Genomic DNA, 24,201 nt, shown 5'->3' with positions numbered 1-24,201 from the left:
ATATCTTTATTTTTTTCAACTCCATCAGACATACTTAAATGTATTTAATTTTCATTACCTCAAGATCAAGTTTTCAGGTATTTAATGCAGGTTTTGTAATGCGCATTTCTAAAATTTAGCAATAAAATGCATTTTTTTTACTGCTTTATAGATAATATTTGCACTTATCGGACGAATCTTAACTCTGAATTTCATGGTTTTCAAACTTTATCTTCAGTATTGACAATATTGAACTTTTTTTAAACTAATTAGTGATTATTGGCTTTATATATTATTATTATTAGGTATTTTAACATAAAAGCAGAATAAAAGGAACAGAGGATTATGCATTTTTTGTAAAATTAAAAAAAAAATCTTCTGACAGAGTTGATGAGTACCTGAAGGAGTTGACAATGGGATAAAAAGTGATGGATTTACCTGGCTTTAACTAGGAAATAGTTATCTTAATGGAATATAGACAAAGAAAATGATGGAAATGGAAGGTGAAACTACAAAGCCATTTCTTCAACAACGCGGCCCTTTGGCTGAGTAATATTGGTCTACGGCTACAGCCTGGCTAGTTATAAGTGGTGGCATTGCAGTTTAAGCAAAAACGTTCAACTGGCATCATGTCATCATATAAAACTTTTAATTTCCATTTGATTGATGAGTAATTCTCATGCAGACCGTATGGGGTTCATAACATGGAGCTGCCTGAGATTTTCAGACTCCTTCCAGTGTTAATCTATTCATTTTAATGACAAAACTGCCTTCCTGCAAGCTAATGAATCCAGACTCATAATAAAGTTTGCTGGCTGAGTTTATTTAGTTCAATCCGCTTTGGAAAGTAACTTCTTTACATCCTGATCATGTCCACTCAGCTAATTGGCTGCTTAATCTTGTACAAGTCAGGCTAATTGCTTCAACTATTGCAAATTAAATTTGTAGGTATTGACTGCATTGATATTGATGATAACAGCTTCTCTGTTTTATTCTTTTTAATCAGACTTTGATAATGTTAACATGAAAGTGCACTTACAAGAGCTTCAAAGTGTATAATCACGCCTCATTTTAATCGCTTATCAACCCCCTTGTGGGTTGCTTGATTTGATGGATTCCAGCACTGAGACACACTGAGCTTATGTAAATGTATTTAGTCTGAAAAAAAAACATTACATGTGTTTGACTTCCCATAATTAGCAAGACTCCTTGGGGAGAGATTTAAATGCTGGTGATTACTTTGTTTGATTACTTACACTGTGTGAGCGTGTGGATATATGTGTGCGCTCTGGGTGTCTGCTTTAACCTGGTTCACGTACGCAGCATCACTCTCTGACCTAAATCAGTTTGTTAAAGTTGACACTGATAAATGGGAGCATTAACGTCAGAAAATCCATCTTAAAAACCTAAATATTGAGCCTAAATATCTGCAGGCGGCGCCGGAGAAGGTAAATCATTCAAAGCGCTGAGCGAGTGAGCTTGTGAGATCTTCATTACCAAAACCCTGTGAAGCTGCTCCCCTCAAGGCAAAGAATTGAAAACCTTTCCTACACGAAATGTTCACAGCAGAAGAGGTGATGTAAGCCTCCCCAGTTTGAGCCTGTCAGATCAGCCTGTTTAGTGCGAGTACAGAACAGATAAAAATTTAATGATCCTTGTGGTAGAAAATTGGGTCAACCAACTTCTCTTTCATCAGACCACCAACTTTTTCGATCTCTTCAGACCACCTCGTCTATTCTCAAACCATCTGCTGCTGGAGAAGTGGCTGCTGCCTCGCTGTTATTTCATGTCTCTTTGGTAGGCGATAGTTCAAATCCCCTGACTGGCTGAGGAGAATCTGGTCGAGGAAAGTATAAAAGTAGCAATTTCCTCTCCCTTAACGGCTGCAGTGGGGCCGCCTTTGAGCAATGTGCTGAACCTTCAGCCCCGCTAATGCAGCAGCTCAGCGCCCTGCAGAAAAGAGAGGTCATACTTTTAAACCGTGTGAATAAAAGTGGAGAGTTTCTTTATCATTAAAAATCTGTTGTCTGTGGTTTTCAGATCCGAGCTGGTGGGTTCGAGTACTCCCCCGGCACTCTTCACATCTACTCAGACAGCCTGCTGACGCTCCCCGCCATTATTGGCATTGGAGGGGGCGGAGGACTACTTCTGTTGGTCATCATCGCCGTGCTGATCGCTTATAAAAGAAAGTCCAGGGACGCTGATCGGACTCTGAAACGTCTGCAGCTCCAGATGGACAACCTGGAGTCCAGAGTGGCTCTTGAATGTAAAGAAGGTAGGTAATGGAAACAGCGTTTAAAGGCATTTATTCACAGCTTTGGTTCTAATTAACATCCCCTGCTGGACATAGGGATGGGTGTTTTAAACAAAATTACCATATCATAGATATTTTGCTCTATTTGAGCAATCTGACTCTCTGAGGAGAGAGAGACCCATTCACTTGTTGTCAACACTGCCAGGCCTAAAAACAACCATCAGCTAAATGCCAAAGCTACTCCAGAATCAGTATTAAGCTTGAAGCAAGCCTTCAACCTGTTCAATCAGAGAGTCAGACGGCTTTTTTATAAGCTCATCAGGGTTAATAAAGTGGATGTCTTCTTGAGGTTGCTGAGGAAGCCCATCCTGTATAGCAGTGGTTCTCAGCTGATCTAGAATCAGGACCCACCACCACCTCCTCGACCACAAATTGCAACCCAGATTTGTTCTAAATCATAACCAGTTAATTTTAATGAAAAGGAGATCACACCAATCACGTTCCTTCAAATGTATTTTCATCATGACACTGATGAATGGGCACATTCAAAGACTGAAACTTGGGAACAAAATGGAAGAGAGAAATTGGAAAGAATCAAATATAGAGTCTTGTGTTATCACAGTTTAGTTTGCATAGGAAAACAATGCAGGTATTAAAACGTATGCACAAAATGTTGAGGGCTACAGCGTGCCAGTACAACCAGGAATCAGTGGACCGATAACCCGTATTTGATTTCAAGACATACAAACTGGATAAAAGCAGGATGTTTATTTGAAATTCCCACCCTGTGTTGAAAATAAACTCTTGAAAATAAAAGGGGTCCAAAGATCAGGCTTTCTTCAAATAACTGTAATGTCCTTCATAAATAAAGTGTCAGAAAACTGGAGACGGCACAAGATAAATAGAAAGAGAGATGCCAAATGATGCCACAGTTAAAAAGGATAGTTTGCAGAGTAAAGGGGGGTTTAATGAGTGAGCTGGAAGCTTTAAGAGAAGAGATGCAGTTAAAAACACCAGGGATTGAAGGGTATGAGAGCTGTTCAGCAGTGATGACTGGTGTTAGGACCTTTGTTACGATGGCATTGATGCAAACAGCCATGGAGGAAGGTTATGATATGATTACACCACAGCATCATAATCTGTCAAATCAATAACCGCTGTATCTTTTGATTTAAAGTGCCCTAAAGCCACGATGATTGATGCATGTGTGCTGATATTTTCAGAACCCCAGTTCCTAGAAAGGCACTGTTCTCTTCTCAGAGATGAAACAAACAGTATTTGAGTCAATAGATATAAAAGCACTCAGTTTTTCTAAGAAGTGAAGCATGGCCTTGTTCCCACCCCCTCCCAGAGCTCCCCGCCCCGCCTGCTGTACTCCCAGCTGGCCTATAGAGACGAGACGGCGTGTGTGGGCGGAGGAACAGATGAAGTGGGCGGTGCGTTGTGAGTCTGATAGCGGGAGGATGAGTTTGTGCGTGAGGTCGGCTCCGCTCTGACAGTCTTGAAGGGAAGAGACAGGGGACGGTTGGCTCAGTCATCCATGAGAAGCAGACATCGCACCGTACACTATCATCCAGGCTAGCATATTAGCAGTCATGGCTAATTAGTAACACATTAGAAATAACAACTGCTGACTGGCAAGTGTCACTTTGTGGTTCATGGGAGGTGATATAGATGTTATGGGGGATTTTGATGGTATAATAGCAATGAAAGTGTTCACTGCCACGCAGAATAACCATGCTCAGATTGTTGATAGACTACATGTAAGTACAGTCCCTGTTGTGGCATATATGCCAGGTCATATCGTAGACTTTCTCTTTAGAATTTGTTCATCTGTTTATGTGCTTGGAAAAAAATCTAACAGACATTACATTTTTCTACAGCAGCCACAGAACAACCCAATTTCTTCAAAAGCTGTGTAGACGGTGAATAAAAACAGGACATTGTGATTTGCAAAGCATTTAAAATTAGATTAAATTTACTCCCAGAAAGCACAAAAACAACACATATAAATACTAAAACAAATGACAAATATTGTCGGGATTAATCACAGCTTTTAAATCACGATTAATCACTGTTTTTAATGTTAAAGATTCTAATATTTTGCATTTCATAACAAAACTAAATTCTAAATAAAAAAATGGGAGGATATAATGGCCAACATCTGTTCTGGGCACTATAAAACACTGTTACACAGCAGGAAATAGGCAGGAGTGCATGTACAAAATGACTCAGTAACCCTGATGATCCCCGGTTAATGTGACATTTTATCTTTTTTTTAATGCTTTTTCTTTTGCTTTTATTGCTTTGTAATTTAGAATGTCTTAAGCTAAGGGAATTATACTTCCTGTTTAGTTACAGACCTGCTTTTATGTTGCCAGAAAATAACAGTTATTGCATTTGTAACAATATTAACTTAACTTTAGAAATAAAGAACTTTTAATGGATGGAAAAGTAAATGAAAATATGGTAAACTAGTGAAATGTTGGATATCATAAGGTAGGGAATATGGCAAAATCATGATCACAATTAAAATTCTTATCTTTTCAATCCATTTTCTTCCACTAGCTTGGCATTAGCAACCATTTAGTATTCCCCGAACAGATGTCACATGGGATGTGACAACCAATGGCAGACTTTTTTGTCATTATGTGATGAACACTTAAAAACTGGAGGAGAGTGCGTGAGCAACTCATAATGGAGAGAAAGAAAGACAGAGAGCATGTGATGTGGCCCTCTGTGTCACTGCAGACAGGAGCTGAGCCAGTACAAAGAAGTGCAAGGACTATTCTTTAAATATGTGAATATTCTGAGGACTTCTTGTCACTTTTTTGTTTTTTTTTACTTTTTGGTCCCCAAGAGAGGGGACTTGGTCATTAATGTTTGCTGTGTGTTACATAAAAATCTTTGAGTTTTAATTTACGTTTAGTTTGTCTTTTGACTTAATAGTCCCACAACTTTCAAGGATCAAGGATATCTTTATTTTCCCCGAGGGGAAATTTGCTTCACAGCCAGTAGTACCATACAAAAAATGTCACTCACAATTGGAATAAATTAAAAGTTCAGACACATAGAAAACATTCAGAGACACAGGAAACAATGACAATAGTATCAAAATGAATAAGTCATGGACAAATTTCACCTTGAACTATTCAAAAGGCTAATGGCAGTCGGGATAAAAGAATTTTTCAGTCTGTTTGTCTTACATGATGGAAGGACACATCTGCGTCCGGAAGGGAGCAGCATGAACTCCTTAAAGAGTGGATGGTCTGGTTCACCAAGGATAGACTGGCCTTTTTTAAGAGTTCTGAGTTTAAATAAGTCAGTCAGATCACTCAGAGTACTGCCAGCAATTTTGCAGCAGGTTTTAACTAAGCCTAGCAGCCGGTTTTTGTTTTTCAAATTAACATTGTTAAAACTCATGTAACATTATGGCAGCACACATATTCTTAAAGCCCAGTTTGCCCTGAAGAAAAAGGATGTTTAAAGCTTGACTGTGCACCACAGGGTTGATGTTTTACAAGCTTTTTATAACAATAAGTCCAAGTGAGACAAAATGGTTAAAAAAACTGAGGGCTCAGAGGGTTTATTGTCCAGTGCTCTCATAATACACGGATAAATTCTAACTTGCCCACTGCGCTAGTTGTGATTTTTTTTTAAGTAAAATGAAACATTTGGAGGAGAAATGGTGGACTTATTTACTGTCACTGTGAGAGCAGGAAGACACCGCTCTGAGTGGTACCAAGATTCAGTGCTGCTCCACTCAGACCTACGGGCAATTTAGATCAACCAAACAACATAAAAAGCATGCATATGGATGGAGAACATGCAAACTCAGTAGAGGAACTGTGATGCAACTGCGCAATATCCTGCACCACCATGCAGTCCAGAAGCATGGAAAATCAAATAGTGTTGATATCTGTTTGATACTAAGGCAGCCCTGGACACCAGTTATTGCTCATTTTATTTTTAATCATCAAACTTTGCATACAGTGTCCTACACATCATCTAAATTGCACATAAATGTTGGCAACATTTGGAAAAATAAGTCAGTCTGGCAAGGAGCGAGGATTTCTGGCCAGTTCTTATAACTCAAAACAAACTGACAAAAAGTTTTTGTTTAAGCCACTTTTAAGGTACATGGTTGTTTTATTTCAACAGATCAGCCAGAGTGGAGTTTTTTCTGTTTCTTTTTATCTATTGTCCTTCTTCTGTTGCAGGAAAAATACAGTTTAAGCTTAAATAATTCCCTCATTAATGCACAGAAGAGAATATCAAAGTTAATATTACAATGTTCATTCCTTTCTGAGTGATACTCTCTTTTATGCCACTTCTCTCATCTTTTTCTCGTCTTTACATCTGTCTTTGCATTTGATGTTATCTTTTATTTATTTCCTGTGCATGTTTTGTTTGCTTTTTGCTTCCCCACCCCCACATTTTTTTCTCTTATTTATAGGTTTGACCTTTACGTGCATAGCACCCTCACTTCTCTTACCTCTGATCCTCGGTTTTCCTTCCTTCTTTCTTTTTTCCTTTTCTTTTATCTTCTCTGCATCCTCCTCCCTCCGTCTCTCCTGTGCACCAAACAGTCAAATAACAGCTGGGAGAAATTATGCATGAAAACTCATCCGTCGCTCTTTAATAATTATCCACTCATGCAATTAATTGACTTTCCTTTCCAGGAACTTTGTTTTCTGTCTCCTGGTTCTGCTTTCTCTCCCTGAGCTTGCTTTCCTTTTTTATGTCATTATGTCACTCTGTCTTTTTTAGATAGGAGAGGATCTTATTTGTCAGGGCGAATGCACCAGGAAAGCCAGTCAGCTGTTGTTTTTTCAGACCTTTTTTTCAGCTGTTTTCTCAAAGTATTATCTAATGATCTATGTTTCGCCAAAATCCAAACATACTGGAATGTCAAGACCTGTTATGCATTAAAGAGCATGTATTATCAGCAGTATGTTTGGTCCACAATTAGACTTTAAATTTATTGCCTTTGAGGTCAATAACAGTGAGCTTTCATTATCATAGCTGACCTTTACCTTTTTGGCTGTTTATGCTAATACCTGAATGTTCAGTCTTCCATAAAACATGGCTACTACAGCTTATCTTACATGTATCGTTACCATTATTACTAAAATTTCTCCATCATAGTTATTGTTGTTCTGTTTGACTCCCTTGTTCTATCTCTGTATCTCTCGTCGTCCCTTAGTTAAACGTTTCTCAGCGTAAAGCTTATTGCAGATTAATATTGGGTCTGTGTAAATAGTATGACAAAGGGTACGGCCTCGACGTGTCCTCTTTGTAAAGTGACTTGAGCTGAATTGGTGCTATACAGATGAAGAGTAATTGATTGATAGAAAGATTAATTGATTGCCTCTGACTGTTTCATCATCTGAACCAGAGAGTGTTTACAGTGCTGTGTCATCTGTCAGTAAAATATCATGATGTGATTTTCTACACTGGAAAAGCATCAAATAATGGCTAAATTTATTGTCCTAATGCATCTTACTTATTCCAATTTGAAAAAAACAAAGTATTACAACAACAATACTGCAACACCTATAGTTGTTGGAAAGGCTGCACTTTCAAGGCTGTAGCCTGAGCTGTTGTGTTTGTAGATCTTGTAGAATTTTTTGGTTAATTGTGACTTTAGAGCAGTGGATCTTAAATGGAGTTGCGTGCCTTGAGCCAACTCAGCAATTATTACAACCTCACATAATACCTGCGACTATACAATAACTTAAGCTCAGTCAGGACCACTTTGCCAAGAAACATGCATCATTTGTGGTCATAAATGGTTTTCCTTTATTGGCCGTTGTAAATTGGCTCTTATTCATATGTGGCTGTTCTGGGAAGGAGGAGCTGGGGTGGAGGAGGGTTAAAGGAAGTGGCTTGGAGAGGGAGCAGCAAAGCATTGCCAGGTTAGAGCACTTTAAATATGGTAGCACGAGTGCAGTTAGCGTGCTTAAAAGCAAATGAGCTGGCCGTCAGCTGACAAGGTCTTGCATGAGATCAGCTGATCTCAATTAAATAGCAGTGCTTGACTCGTGGCCTGCCTGAACTAATGCTATATGCTCAATTTACTGTAACATGATTTAAATAGGTCTTTTTTAAAGATTTATTTTGGGCATTTTTTGTGCCTTTATTTTATAGAGGAGGATTGTGAATAGACTCGGAAACAGGGACGAGAGCGAGAGAGAGACATGTGTTAAAGGGCCTCTGGCCGGATTCAAACCAGGGCTGTCCGCGTACTTGGGGCACGCCTTAAACCACTAGGCCACCTGCACCCCTGAATGGGTCATTTTGAATAGATATTGAATATCGATTTGGTCTACCTTGAGATTTTGGCTTGAACTTAAGTGTGCCTTGGGCAAATATAGGTTGAAAACCACTGCTTTGGAGAAAAAAACAAACATGGAGGATGATTGTAATTTTATGCTGGCTGTATTGGCTTGAGTTACAGCTGCAGCAAAAAACAAACCTGTGAAAAATATCAGTAAAATCATGGCTGTGTTGGACACTAAACACTGCACACCACCACAAACACACCATCCCCACTGTCAAGCATGGTGGGGGCAGCATCATGCTGTTGGGATGCTTCTCAGTAGCCTCAGAGAAGTCGGTTCATAAATTCATTGATCAAAAAGAATTAGCTCTACAGTCCTCTGCACCTATTTGTTCTCACAGCTAAAAGTCTATATATTTTGACTCAACCTTTTACTACCTATGTTACCATTTTGTCCACCAGCCTTTGCCGAGCTACAGACAGACATCCACGAGCTGACCCAGGAGCTGGATGGAGCTGGGATTCCCTTCCTGGACTACCGGACCTATGCAATGAGGGTCCTGTTCCCGGGCATCGAGGACCACCCTGTGCTCAAGGAGATGGAGGTACGGGTCAGTACACCATCATCCAAGCTTAAACTAAAACCAACTCACCATAAATAACCAAGTCTAGTCAAATCTACTAAACTTTTGCACTAACACACTCACATAAGAGGTAGAAAAGTAGCTGCTTAAGCTAGAGGGAAGTAGTTCACCTCAGCAGGATGAGAAATTCATAGAAATATCTCTGAGAAGTGTTTGAAAGTTGGATTTAATGGTATGAAAATGTCCTTCTGGCTTTCTTTCTTAATACCTTTGTAGCCATTATCCCATGACAGGTTTCTTCAAAGACAGACCTCTCCAAAACTCTGGGATCTGAGGCAAGAGGAACTGGAGATGTGTTTCACCTTACAGCAATCACATAACCTATATTTTACCTACTTTGTGTTAATGTATTCAGCTCATCTCAATGAATGCAAATGACTTTTCAAGAGCCTTAGTATCATCATTAGTGTAATCTCATGGGAGAGGGGCTCAACGTACTCTCTTGATGGAGGGAAGTAGAGTTTAAAAGCGAGGATTGGTTGTAATTGAGTGAAAATGAATGTTATGTAAGAGTAACAAGAAGATAAAGAGAGTGAAAAAAGAGAGCAAAGCAAAGATGAAGAGAGAGATCGCACAAGGCTTAGAGTCGAGAGAGAGAGAGTCATAAAATTCAGGCTAACTTGGATTGTTGCTTGCATTATACATCACTCTTAAGTTATTAATTAAGCCGTTACATGCAACCACCTTGGAGAGAGAGTGCACCCGATTTATAAGGACATTTTGCAGCTGAAGCCAAGAGAAGTAGAATTAATAGTACGTCAACATAAACTACTCTCCTCCAAAGCGAGGAACTGCAGAGCCAAGTTTGTAATCAGCAGTATCATTAAGATGTAAAATCCAGTGCTGCTCCATTGACTTTGATTGGAGCGCTGACTTTTTTGGAGTCAAGGAATAATTTGTTTGACCTTTTACAGCTTCATTTAATCGTTCGAATCCAGAAAGTGGATTTATATTCCTAGAAAGGAGAAAAAAATCCCCTCTGGGAAGTCTCCTAGCTGCCATTTCTTTCGCTGCTTTCTTTTATTCGTTCATAGTGATTCATCCTCCCTTATTTTTGGCAAAGAGGAGCTGTGGTGATTACTTCAATAAGATTGAATTATCCTTGGATATAAGAAAAAGCCCTTTGTGGTTTCCTGCAAAGACTAGAGCTATAACTTAAAACTACTGGTAATGTAATAACTGAAAGAATACAAAGGTGTTTTGACAGGAAAGGAGTATATCAGAATGCAAATCCACTTAAAGCCATCAATTTCCTCCTTTTTCTTTGGTTTATCCTAAAGCTCACTCACACAGAGCGTATTTCTTTCTGTAGCTAGAATATAAGTCTAGAATTTCTAAGGTTTAGCTGTCAATATTTCTACTTTTTAAAACATTTCAATTTTTCTAATTATTGCTCAATTAGAAGGCATTTTGTTTTCTCAGAAACAATGCAATGCAAGTACATGCATGTTAACATGTAGCCTGTTAAGGTTAAGGTTAAAAATATTTATCCCCTTGGATGTTTTACCCTTTTATTGATTTTATAAATCAGTCAAGGTCAATATAATTTGGCTTTTTTGACAGGAAAACCCCCCAAATCCTCTGTAATGTCAAAGTGAAAACAGATTTCTACAAAGAAATGTCGATTAAACAAAAATATTTAAAGTAAAATAAGTAATTGCAGAAATATTCACCCCCTTTAAAGTGACTGACCTTTCAACAGAGGCCCAGCCACCTGGTGTTAGAAGTCCAGGTCCAGTCACTGGTCATTCAGTACTCCTGTTTACCATTTCACAATGAAGACAAGAAAACACTCCAAACAAAAAAGGTTATTAAAATTATAAGTCAGGGGATGGAGGCCATAAAATAGCCAAGGCTCTGAACATCCCCAGAGTTCAGATAAATCCATCATCAGGAAATGGAAGGAATATAGCACATGTGTAAATCTGCCTAGATCAGGCCGTCCTCACAAACTGAGTGAGCGTGCAAGAAGGAGACTTGTGAGAGAGGCTGCCAAGACACCTATGACTACTCTGAAGGAGTTCCAAACTTCAGCAGCTGAGATGGGAGAGACTCTGCAGACAATGACTGCTGGCTGGGTTCTTCACCAGTCAGAGCTTTATGGGGGAGTGGCAAAGAGAAAGACACTGTTAAAGAAAACTCTGATTAAATCTGGACTAAAGTTCACCAAAAGGCATGTGGGAGACTCCACAGTCAAGTTGGAGAAAGTTCTTTGGTCTGATGAGACCAAAATGGAGCTTTTAGGCCATCAGACAGAATGCTATGTTAGGCATATCACCACAAGCACACCATTCCCACTGTGAAGCATGGTGGTGGCAGCATCATGCTGTGGGCATGCTTCAATGCAGCCGGGCTTGGAAGGCTTGTAAAGGTAGAGGGTAAAATGAATGCAGGCAAATACAGAAAGGACAATCTTGTTCAGTCTGCAAGAGAACTATGGCTTTGGAGAATTTTTTTTTCTCCCAGCAAAAACTACACAGAAATAGTTTAAAGACTGCAAGGTGTTCTGGAGGGACCGAGTCAAAGCCCTGACCTTAGTAAAATAAAGAATTTGTGGCTGGACTTGAAAAGGGGTATTCACACTTGACCCCTGTGCAACCTGACACAGCTTGAGCAGTTTTGTAAAGCAGAATGCAGTAAAACTGCAATGTCCAGATGTGCAAGCCTGACTAAGACCTATCCACATTGATTGCAGCCAACATAGCAAGAACTCTGTTTTCACTATGACATTCAAATGTTTTTTAAAGCTAAATTATATTGACAATTTTTTAAAATCAGTAAATGTGTTTAACATCCAAGGGGGTGAATACTTTCTATAGCAGAGTTAATTTTGGCAGTGATTTCTTTTTAAGATCTATTTTTGGGCTTTACATGCCTTTATTCTATAGAGAAGAACAGTGGATAGAGTTGGAAACAGGAGAGAGAGTGGGGAGAGACATGCGGCCAAGGGCCACAGGCTGGATTCGAACCCCTGCCACCCGTGTACATGGGTAGCGCCTTAAACCACTAGGCTACCTGTGTGCCTTGCAGCTATTTTTAATTTTCATTTCTAGCCTTTGTAGCTTTAGTCTAGTTTTAGTAAAAAAAAAGTCCTCACATTTTAGTCTTTACTTTGAGCCCAAGCATTTATTTTCTTGCCTAAATCATGGTAGTTTGTTCTCTGCACTCTGCCAAACCTGGGGTCCCTGCTTTCTACAGCTGAGAGGCAGAATAGCTACAGATGCATTGTTTTTTTGACAGATTTACCCACAGTGGAGAAATATCACAGATTTTTAATGTCTGACAAAAAAAACTGAATTACTTTTTTTTCAGTTTTAGTCATCTTGATGAAAACTAAACTGACTTTTTGTCAGTTTTGGTCATCACAGATCTATTTTTGTTAGTCTTAGTCTAGTTTTTGTTATGGAAAAAAAGGCTGTCAGCAAACAATTTTAGTCATAGCTTTAGTCAACGAAATTATCACTGTTCTATAGGTACCATATTAGATTGTTGTCATACTTTTGAAATCTTACCAGTTATTTGCAAGGCATTCTGGGAGGTGTCCTGTGACACTTGGCTTGGTGTGTGCAATTGGAAAATCACAGTGTGAAGGGCCTCAACTCTTCACCCTACCCCCACACGTGAATTTGAAAACATATAGGAGGGCTAAGTAGTAAGGGCATGGGGTGTACTGGGTTTTAGCCTTAGTAATGCACATTATATATATTGAATAATTCTCAGTTTTTCATCAGGTTTGATGCTTTTGTCAGTGTTTATGAATACTTTCCTCATTCTTTAAAATGGAGATGAGTTTGCAGGTTTTATCTTGCAGTCAGCCAAAAAAAGGAAATATCTTCTCACTCTTTGACATCTCATTTAATTTGCTGCGTCAGGCTGGCACAGAGGTAAAGGGATCTTACGTATTTTATAGTTTTGTCTAGACTTCCATCCTCCTCTGTGTATTTCCCTGCGGGGCTGATGCTGTAATCCAATGGCCTGTGTAAACCAATGCTCCTGGCTTTATTGCTCTGTGTGACTGCTCTTTCCCCTAAGCTACACAGCCACACTACACACAGAGCCACACTCCATACTCTACATGTGCACACTCTTGCAGATAACTGAGTGTCCTCTTCCTTTCCTCCCTCCTTGAAATTGGGTAAAGACTCAGCCTTTGCAGTATGTACATGCATCTCCATCTGTCTCTCTTTGTCGCTCCTGCTCCCTTTTTTTCACACAGGCATCACACTCTGTATCCGCCCCGGAGGCCCGAGAATCTCATTTAGCACTTTAGAGAGAGGGCCAGACACTTTATTATGGCACATCAGAGGAGAGAAAGAAGAGATGTAGCAGTGGTACAAAAGGATGACAATAGCGAGAGAGAGAAAGACAGAGGGGAGTTGGAAATGATGCGTTTTTGTCAGTGTGTGTGTAAGAGAGACACGCAAAGACAAAGAGAGGGAGGAATTAAAATTGGAGGAAGAGCAACGATGTGAGACAGTCAACAATAAGTGTGAGCGAGAGAGAATTAGAGCGGGGAGGGAAACGCTGCGACACAGAGGCGTCTTCGGGGGGTTTGGAGTGTTGTTGATGAATAGTGACAGGTGCCAGCCAGTGGGACGAGCACGCTGCACCTCTGTCACCAAACACACTGTAACACTCACACAATCCTGCTAGGCCTTCTTTTCCTCTTTCTAAATCTCCTCTCAGTGTGACAGAAGAATCTTGTTTTTGGCTGGTTCACGCCAGTTTGATCTGACGTTTTTAGAAATTTTCCACATGCAGATAAAATCCCTGTTCTTTGTGAAAACGGGTAGTTGAAGCATATAAAAGATTCAGTGAAGGGCTGTCAAGTCATACAGTATGGAAAAGCCAGAGAATTTTCTTCATTGCTACTTTTGAAATTGCATGTTAAGCTCTGATGAAAATACATACCTTAGGTTCTGACTCAAGCATAGTGGTTGACAGTAAGCGCTAATGTGATATGATGTTAAATGTTGACTTTTTATGGCTGCAGACTTCCACTGAAACTTAAAACAACAGCTGATGGCAGGAATGGGACAAAACTGCATTGCTTGCCTATGTGCATCTAATATTGACTTTAAAAAAAAATACTCTGTTAGGGTTAGAGTTAGTGGGAAATGCACAGGGTGCATGACATGAAATGGTATCAGAAGAGAGGGTATGAAAGGAGAGGGTATGACTTCAGAGGTCTTAGCGCTACAGCCGCAATAACAGCTTCCTGGGGAGAGGCCTGACAGGAAAGGTTCCCTGACAGCGGAGAGGTGGCTCATTACCGCCATCAGCTTTAGTTTAATGTCTGACAGTGGAGATCTGCAGCTTGACCCTTATCAGAACATGATAGTTTTATACTTTAGGTAGTTTTTGACTGCAGAAACTTTCCCCTGGAACAAGGGACCTTATGAGGAACTATATGCTTTTCAACTGCATGACCCAGGATCTAAATTTAGTTCTGGGGTTTGAAAATCTGCCCCATGAAGAGTTCCTGCTTGGTGCATAATACTTTCTATGTGGGGATGGTGCTGCAGAGCTGAACATTTTTAATTGGTTGCTAGGTCAATAACCCTACCAATGACTCTTATACCCCAGGTCATTTGTGTTAGAATTGTAGACAAACATTACTCTGTGGCCCCAGTGAGTATAAGAGCGCACTTACATTGGCAATTTCTACCATGCCTGGGCTCATTTAAGCCTAAAGAAGTCAAGTACATTGGACCAGTGTGAGTGAGTGCGCTACTCTGTGCTCAGTGAGAATATAAAGTGGTATAAAAGGGGGTTAATCGTAGCATAAATCTGCAGGGGTGGAATGTAACTAATTACATTTACTGAAATTACTATCATTGAGTAGCTTTCTGTGTAGTTGCACTTTCTTGAGTCGTTTTTATAATCATTATTTTTACTTTTACTGAAGTATATTTTGAGTTAAGTATTGTATTTAATTACATTTTAAAAAGCATCGAGTACTGAGTAAAAAATAAACACTAAAAGCCACAACAAGGAGGTCCAAGCTTTCTGCCAGCAACATGAAGATGACCAGTCGTTTGGCTTTCACAACATGTTGCATTCAGTACATGCACATAGCAAGAAATTGATTCCATATTTTTTCTCAAAACAGCTGTTGCATTGTACTTTAGGCTAGGTCACACCTTATAATAAATACCCTGGTTGGAAGTCCATATTTGATTGTTGTTGCACATTAAGACCCAGTGATATTTCACTCTGAAAGCCCCTAGGGCATCAAAATTAGCTACTCAGCACTATGAATAGATTTTAAATGACTAATTTTTTACTTTTACTTGAGTAGATTTATAGACCATTACTTTTACACCTACTCAGGTAAATTTTAACCAGAGTAAATGTACTTTTTCTTGAGTAAAATAGTCTGGAACTTTTTCCACCTCTGTAAATCGGTTAACCGAGGCAAAAGTGAAAAAGTGGCAAAAATGGAAAAAGAAAAGGAGACCAAAAAAAAAGAAAAAAAAAGAAAAAGGGTTTAATAGGGAATTGGCAAAAATTTGTGGTGAAATAGTATTAAATGGTGACAAAAAACTGGTTAAAGGAGGTGAAAATTGGCTACAGGTGGTAGAAAATGTTTGAAAGAGGAAAAAATGTCCGAAAGTAGCAAAAAAGGGTCAAAGTAACAAAAACAGGCAGAAAAAAGTGGTGAAAAGTGTATGAAAAAGTAGCATGATTTGATTTAAAGTTGCAAAAATAAGAGGGAAATTTTGTGGAATGTGATTTTGAAAGTAGCAAAAATGGGTTAAAAATGCAGAAAATATGTGAAAGTGGTAAACATATGGGGGTGAAAGAGGTTAAAAATGGTTTAAAATGCTCAAAATTTATGAAAAGTGCCAAAAAAAATGGGTTGAAAAGCAGTTAAAAGTCACACATATAGATGCTTTCAACATCTAAAACCAATAACAGCTTGACACACTTTAGCAATTAAACGAAGTAACTGTTAGCTGTGGCACATGCTAGCATCAATGCTACCGATCCAGCACACACTGATATCAGAAGGGCCCATTCTCTGAGTTTGTCAGGGACCGAGCCAAATCTGGGGGAAGGCCTGGAACTAGAAGTGTCTGGTATTTTTGATGGAAAGCCCCTTTTGTGGGACAATAATGTTAGTTTGAAGTGTATCATTATGACATTTATCAGCTATATTTGTGTGTAAAATGACATTTAATGTTCTGTTATTATCATATGTTGCTAAAACTGGCATAGGGTAGCATTAAGCAATCAGACAATGGTAGATGATGCCTGCTGTTAGTCTTCAAGATTGAAAATGTCTGGCAAATTCTGCTTCCCGACACCACAAAGTCTCGGTTAATCCAAGTGGTTGTTGAGGCAATGGAAGCGTCGAAGGACTTTGCACTCATTCGTCTAACTGGAGACAAGATAAAGTTTAAATCCAAAGTCCTAGACAAAGATGGCATATGAGTGTGTGGAGAGTCGAGACAGCTGAAGAGAGTGTGCAGCATGATTTACATTCTCATTTCATCAGCATTCAACTGGAGGATGCTTTGACCCATCCGCCCCCTGATGTCAAGGAGCCAATTATGTCAAGTCGTCTGCAGAAATCATCTGTAGAGAAACAGCTGAGAAACACTCATAAAGCAGCTCAGAGCGGAGCGACGAGGGAGAGCAACCAATCAGTCTGTGTTAACAAGCTCAGCTCATCACACAGTTAAAAATGAATTAATGTCTGCTTACAAAGGTGTTCACAGTGAGTCAGAGCTATAATACTCCATTGTATTTGAAGTGTTTGGGATTGATCGTGCACAACAGAGATTCTTGTGGGTGTTCTGCATGGTTCTGAGCTTTTAGGTTTCCCCTGTGATGCATATGATGAGAGTATCAGAGGAAACAAATCCTAAAATTACATTGATTTTTTTTTAAATCACAGGATAGACATTAGTATCAAATTTTGGACTTTTCAGTGCATTCAGCCAACACGCCTGCAGATATTTCTGCATTTTTCATGATTTTTAAACTTTTTCTATACTTAGCCATGGTTTTTTTTGCCATACAACAAACCTGAAATACAGGTTTTATGGCTTCACATTGTATCTTTCCACATGGTGAGTCCCAACTCTCTAGCACTGTTATTTTGAGGGTTGTTGGTTGAAAAGTTTGGGAACTGTCGCTCCATAAAGATGCATTCAAAGGGGTCAATTTGGGAGAAAAAAGACCATGAAAGGGTCACTCAGACATGTTTGCAGAGATTTATGAATGCTGTATCCTATGAATACTATTAATTTCACAAAGGCAAAAGTGCTCATTAAAACATCTTAATATGAATGAAACTTTAACTAATCATTAGAAAATCTTAAGTTCAGTATGTGACTTTGAAAGTGCTTATCATTTTCAAAGTGTCACGTTCGTACTCACATAGTGTGATAAATTTGAAGCTTTGAGAAACTGATGAATGTGAAATTCGCTTTTTCGTGTCAAACTCTGCACATGCATCACTCTGCAAAGTGAAGGTCGAGCAGCCGAGTGCAGCTATGATAAGCAAAATACATTTCTGAGAGGAGGGGACACTTGAAAGCATGATTTAAATTGATGTTGCAACAACATATAGGCAGGAATTTTGGGAATTAAAATAGAAAAATATGGATTACCCTCAAGTAAAGGATGGCAAGGTTTGTGCAAAGATAACTTTTAATGTAATTTTTCTCTCTGTCTTCTCAGGTCCAGGCAAACGTTGAGAAAGCTCTGACACTGTTCGGCCAGCTGCTGACCAAGAAACACTTCCTGTTGACGTTCATTCGAACCCTGGAGGCTCAAAGGTTACTTTTTTTTATTATTTTGGACATTTTTATGATCCGATTGTTGGTATACAAACATTTTTATGTCAGTGTCAACATATTAGAAACACAGCAATTCTTTTATTTTGGCCTGGACAGCTAAAACTGCAGCAACACATGTCTGATGAAATCCTCAAGAAATGTGAAAACTGTTCATGAAATCTGCTGTAATGACACTTGGTCATTATTTTTTTGTTGCTGCCAGTGTTTGGGGTAAAACCATGTCTTAAATGTACAGACATGAGTTAGCATCAGCATTAGGTTATCTTGATCACACTTAGTCCTATTGTAGAGTCCAGCGAGCTTGTCGTCTCACACCTGTTTACTTCTCTGGTGCCGACATGGACAAGGAACAGGGAAAAAGGGAGGTGACAAGGCACCAGGATTGTCAGATTTTATTTTATTTTTTTTAACTTTCTTCCACTGTCTTCACTGAGCAATGCTTTTTAACTTGTCTTAAGTGAAGATACACTATATGGACAAAAGTATTTGGCCAACTTACCATCTCACTAACAGGGACTGTAATGACTTTGTATTCAAATACATGTACATGAGTTGGTCCCCCATTTGCAGCTATTACAGCCTCCACTCTCCTCGGAAGGCTTTCCACAAGATTTTGGAGTGTTTTTGTGGCATTTTGTGTCCATTCATCCTGTAAAGCATTTATTATGTCAAGCACTTATGTTGGACCAGAAGGCCTGGTTCACAATTCCTCCATTCCAGTTCATCTCAAAGGTGCTTGATGAGGTTGAGGCCAGGGCTCTGCATGAGCCAGTCAAGTTCTTCTGCACTGGGGCACAGTCATGTTGGCAAAGAGAAGGGCCTTCCCCGAACTGTTGCCACAAAGTTGGAAGCATAGCATTACCCAAAATGTTTTGTTATGTTGAACCATTAAGATTGACCTTCACTGGAGTTAAAGGATCTAGTCTAAACCATAAAACAGCCCCCTACCATTATCCCTCCTCCACCAAATTTCACAGTTGGCACAATGCAGTCAGGCAGGAGATGTTCTCTCGGTAACCACCAAACCCAGACTGACTGCTAAACAAAAAAGCGTGATGTCACTTTACAGATAGTCCAGTGTTGGTGCTCCACTTGATACTTGGCATGGGACTTGGTGATGTGAGACTTGCATGCAGTTGCTCAGCCATGGAAACCCATTCATGAAGCTCACCACCGCACAATTTTTGCAGTTACATTAATGCCTGTGGAATTTCAGAGCTCTTCAGCTATGGAATCATAGCAGTCGTTGACCCCACACTGTGATTCTAAGTGGTTTTATGCTTGATGGCTGAAACGCTTCCACTTTCTAATAACAGAATAAAAGACTGTTACAGTTGACTGTAGAATATCCTGCAGGGATGAAATTTTCTTAACCATCTTACTGCCAAGGTGGCATCCATCACAGCACCGCACTTGAAATGACTGAACTCTTCAGAACAACCCATTAAGTATTAAAAATTTTTGCAAATGGAGACTGCATGGATAAGTGCTTGATTTTATACACCTATGGCAATGGGTCCAAATACTTTTGTCCTTACAGTGTGGTTTCCCTGTACCTATTTTCTTCTTTGTTGCTGATCTGGACAAGGAACAAGGAAAAAAGGAGGTGACAAGGAACCAGGAGTGTCAGATGGGGATATTTTTTAGATTTTCTTTCACAGTCCTCACTCAGCAGGTTGTTAGCTTGTTTTACAAAGTGAAAACAGTTGCGCATTAACCCGTATTTGAAATTTTTGGCTCTGACGTGCCAACACAAAGGCAAAACTTTGGGTTCACAGCTGTCAAAGGCCCATCAAAACAAGGCACCAAACTTCTCTTTCTCCACATTTGAAATACAAGCACAAGATGTCTAATTTTACCAGGGGAAACTGAAATTTACAGGGCAGAGAACTGAAAAATCTTTGCAGTGTGGACTGTGAGTATGTAATGTTGATATACAGCAACAAAATGTGTCACTTATTACACTTGTGCGTTGATATTTGTGCTGTGAGGTTAATTTAGCACAAAAATTTGTAAAACCAGCCCTTGTTATGACCACATGAGTTTAAGGCGGCACTTGTAATAAATGTGTGTTAAAGTTTCAATGTCTTTCAGGTCATTCTCCATGCGGGACCGAGGCAACGTGGCATCTCTGATCATGACAGCGCTGCAGGGGGAGATGGAGTACGCCACCGGGGTCCTGAAACAGCTGCTGTCCGACCTGATCGACAGAAACCTGGAGAGCAAGAACCATCCCAAACTGCTGCTCAGGAGGTGAGGCTGATGTGGAGACATTCAATAGAGTATGCTGTAAAGCAACAGAGAAATTTAGGGCTCAGATAGTCAAAGTGAATTCTGCTTAATTTGGTGTAAATACCACCAAAAAGATACATTATTGCAACCCTTAGGATCCAGTTGGAAAGTACAGTCCTGAAAATTTGCACATGCTTTCCAAAACGCTGTCCCTCAGTGAAATAATTTGATTTTTATTCTCTTTTCAAAGTTGTTTTCTTCCTTTCCTGCTGCTTTTCAGAACGGAGTCGGTCGCTGAGAAGATGCTGACTAACTGGTTTACATTCCTTTTGTACAAGTTCCTCAAGGTAAGCACAACAAAATGTAATGATATAACATCTTTATTCAATCTGTTCGCTGTGTCTCTTAAACACTGATTAATCTGCGTCCTCTAAAGTGGATTTATATTGTGTAGTCTTTAAATACATTCATGCAGCCTGTGTTGGAGTTTATTAAACGCCGTGGGCTTATATTATTTCCCTTTTGCATTTGTCAAACTGTGGTTATTAAAAGCTTTTTTCCTGTTTTAGCCTCATCTTTTCTCCTCTTAGTTCACTGTACATACATGAGATAATCACAGCCTCTCAGCAGTGTTCCTTTTGCCGTGTTAGGGTCTTTTAAGTCCACAGACCCTCTCATCATTTCACTCTTGTAGTTGGCCCGTCCTCCTCACTGATCCCTACGTCCTTCTTTTAGCTCACATCTCCCCTTCCTGTGATCTCTCTTTCATCTGTGTTGTTTCTGTTGTCATTATTTCACTGTCAGTCTCCTCTCTGCCTTAAGGTCATTCGCCTCAGCAGGGGGGCGTGATGTCGCACGCTGTGTCCTCACACGCTCCCCTCTTTTCCTTCCTCCTCTCCATTCTGTGCCCTACTCTGTTTTTTCTCTCATGACTCTGCTAAAGAGAGACTGACAGAAATGTTTTTGTGATGTTTCTCTCCTTTTTATCAGTTTCTTTTCTCCACTTTAATCCTGTAAACTTAAAATATTCAGACCTTCATTAGTCAGCACATGGCATGTTTTCATGCTGTAAGAAAAAAGTGAATTACTCTGCCAGTCTGACTAAATCGAGGTTGGGATGTTGTGTACAGTGTCAGTAAAATCAGTATATATTATTTTTCTTTTTCGGCCTTTATTTAACTGAATTCAGCACAAAGACAAGCTTTTTAATGTTCAAAACAATATGTGTTGTTTTTTTGGAATCATACTCACATTCTGAATTTCTGTCTGCATCATGTTGCAAAAAAGTTGGGACAGGAGCATGCTTACCACTGTGTTTCATCAACTTTTCTTCCAATAACACTCTGTAAGCATGTGGGGACTGAAGACACACATGTTGAAGGTTTCTTGCTTGTTGTGCATCATACTGTCTTCAACAGTGTAGGGTTTTTTGTGCTATAATGCTGCATACATTTTCAATTGTAGATAGGTCTGGCCTGCATACATGCCAACATAGAACCTGCACCCATTAATCCTTAGGGGTCCATGATCATGCCGGCATGATTTCATCATTCGCTATTTCAGTCACATGATAGCATGAAAACAAAGCTACATTTTGCATAGCAATCACAAGTGTGATTTTTAAGCTTTCTTTCAGTTTTTGTTTGATGCCAACTGGCCAAGTAAAACAGGAAATACGATCATCTTAATTTGTAAAAATAGCGGCAAACGTTTATGAAGAAAATGCAACCATACCATTTATTTTACTCAGTTTTATTGTGATAATGGGTGAATTGAAATGTTTTAACAATATTTCAACCCATTGATCTTCTTTTCTTTTAATCAAAGAGCTACTTTTACCATGTTAATGAAGTCATTTCTTAAGATCTCTGGAAAATTGGCTAAAATTCACATCATTATAAGGAAAGAAGGGTGTGAAACATGTCAGTTTTGCACGATCATAAATTCTGTCCCATCCAAGTGGGACAATTTATTCATTAAACGTGCATTGTTGAAAATGCTGGGAAATTTGGGTCAGGATTTGTCATCAAAGATATTGGTGGGTCCTGAATATAGACCAGTTGAGAACCACTGATGTCCTGTTGGAGGTCTTTTATCTAATACAGTAAGTTAAACTTTAAAAAATTGTTTCTGTTTCATAAAATTGAGACACTGCAGAAAAAATTATACCAAACATTGGCATGGTATACATTATTTGAGTGGTTTATTGTGTCAGAAGAAAATTATTGACAAAATGGTAAAGTAACCGTGGACTCCTAAGGGTTAACTTTGAAGCCATGCTGTTGTAACTCATTTAGAATGTGTCTTGGTGTTATCTCACTGAAAAACGCAGGAACATCCCTGAGAAAAGACAGGCTGTGTACGAAACCACACACTGATTCCCTGCTCCTTATCCACTATATAGTGAGCAGCATATAGTGGACTATATAGTGGACTCAAATGCAAAACACAAAAATGATTTCGGACACTACTCCGGCCACAAGCAATGACGTAATCACCGTCTCACAGTTAAAACATTTAGCAACAATGGCTCGTAGATATCATGACAATGGCTGAGGATCAAAATTAACGGTAGAATTTCAATGAAAACTGATACTAAATGTGATGTATTTCCCCCCCAGAATAGAAATACTAATAGATAAGAAAGCTTCTGTCTTTAGTGGCAAAATAGTGTACATTTTTAAGTGTAATGTAACTTATTTTGGTCTCATGTCTTGTAATCCTCAGAGTTACTCCATTTTAAATCCTTAACATTTTCTTTCAGATTTGGTTAAAACCAACAAACAAAGAAGTGTTAAATAAAGTTATATGTGTGTTCCTGTGCTCCTCTCATTCGTCCATCATGTTTGAAAGCAGCAACCGCGATGCATGATGGTAAATATTGCTGGGCTGGTGAGCATCGGTTGGTCACTACTTTTCAAAATGCATTGTGGAATAGAGTGAGTGCACTATATAGTGAATAACAATGCTCACTCACAATTCGGACACCACTACAAAATGGCGTATTCAATATAGAGAATAGGGAGTGATTTCAGACACAGACACTGTTTTCATTGATGCATATGTTATTTAGAACCTGTATGTGCCTCTTAGTATTAATGATGCCTTCAGTGATGTGCAAGTTACACATGCCTCTGACACTAGTATACCCCCACACCATCTGGATGGTGCTGTTCCTCTTTAGCCTAGAGGACTCAACATCTATTATTCTTTAGGTCAGTTTCAGATGAGCCCAGGCCCAGAAAAGTCACTGGTGCCTCTGGATGTTGTTGATATGGCTCTCTTTTGCATTGTGGTCTTAACTTACATGCGTAGATGCTGGAAATTACTGTTACCTGATAATGATTTTATATCCATCACAGAATAAATCTGTTCTTTTAGTGTGGCTCCACCTGGCAGGTTAAAAGTGACAAGTATTCAGTGTTGGTTTGCCTTGCCCCTTATGTGTGTATTTCTCCAGATCCAATGAATCTTGTGGTGATATTTTGGACTGCAGATAGTGGAAAACTTAAAGTCCTTACATTTTTACATTGGGGAACATTTTTCTGAAATTGTTGACGCAGAGTATCCATTCATGATACTGTCACTTGTTACCAAATAACCTACTTACCGGTGAAATGTTACATGTAAACATGTAAGTCCCACAGAAATCAGACTAAATCAAATCCCTCAAAGTCCTGGATAGTGCTGTCGGACTTTGTATACTTTTGCATGTATGATTAAATTTGGTTCATTTCTCTCGTTTGATCTCATTGCATGATGCATTTACAATATGCTTCTTTTATCAAATTCCTGTTATAGCCCTCGTTGCTCACCTTAAAAGACTACACAATGCCTCTAATTAATGCACTGCAGATTCAAACCGTCTACTATATGTTAATGATGTGTAAGCCTCTTCTCTCTCTGTGCAGCAGGAGCCATCATTATACTCCTGAAACGTAAATGTCAGCACACAATTAGGGAGCTTTAATGAAGCCACTGTATGGCATAAAGACAGAT

The 24,201-nt window shown here is 39.2% G+C and overlaps 1 protein-coding gene across 2 annotated transcripts in view; it reads left to right on the top strand.

The window, feature by feature from the left end:
* Positions 1-24,201, top strand: part of LOC121517494 (plexin-A1-like) — a 503,338-nt gene that overhangs the window by 442,839 nt on the left and 36,298 nt on the right. Inside the window, exons 20-24 of one of the 2 annotated variants that reach the window (XM_041799311.1) lie at positions 2,020-2,254; positions 8,979-9,121; positions 17,852-17,949; positions 20,065-20,223; positions 20,483-20,549. In XM_041799311.1, the coding sequence (XP_041655245.1) occupies positions 2,020-2,254; positions 8,979-9,121; positions 17,852-17,949; positions 20,065-20,223; positions 20,483-20,549 (702 nt within the window). Of the gene's footprint in view, positions 1-2,019; positions 2,255-8,978; positions 9,128-17,851; positions 17,950-20,064; positions 20,224-20,482; positions 20,550-24,201 lie in introns of both variants that reach the window. The other variant, XM_041799310.1, reaches the window with a different exon arrangement.

The sequence above is a fragment of the Cheilinus undulatus genome, linkage group 11, assembly GCF_018320785.1.
Source record: "Cheilinus undulatus linkage group 11, ASM1832078v1, whole genome shotgun sequence".
NCBI classification, from domain to species: Eukaryota; Metazoa; Chordata; class Actinopteri; order Labriformes; family Labridae; genus Cheilinus; species Cheilinus undulatus.
Note: the sequence above shows the minus strand (reverse complement) of the source record. Positions and strands in the feature narration are given on the sequence as shown.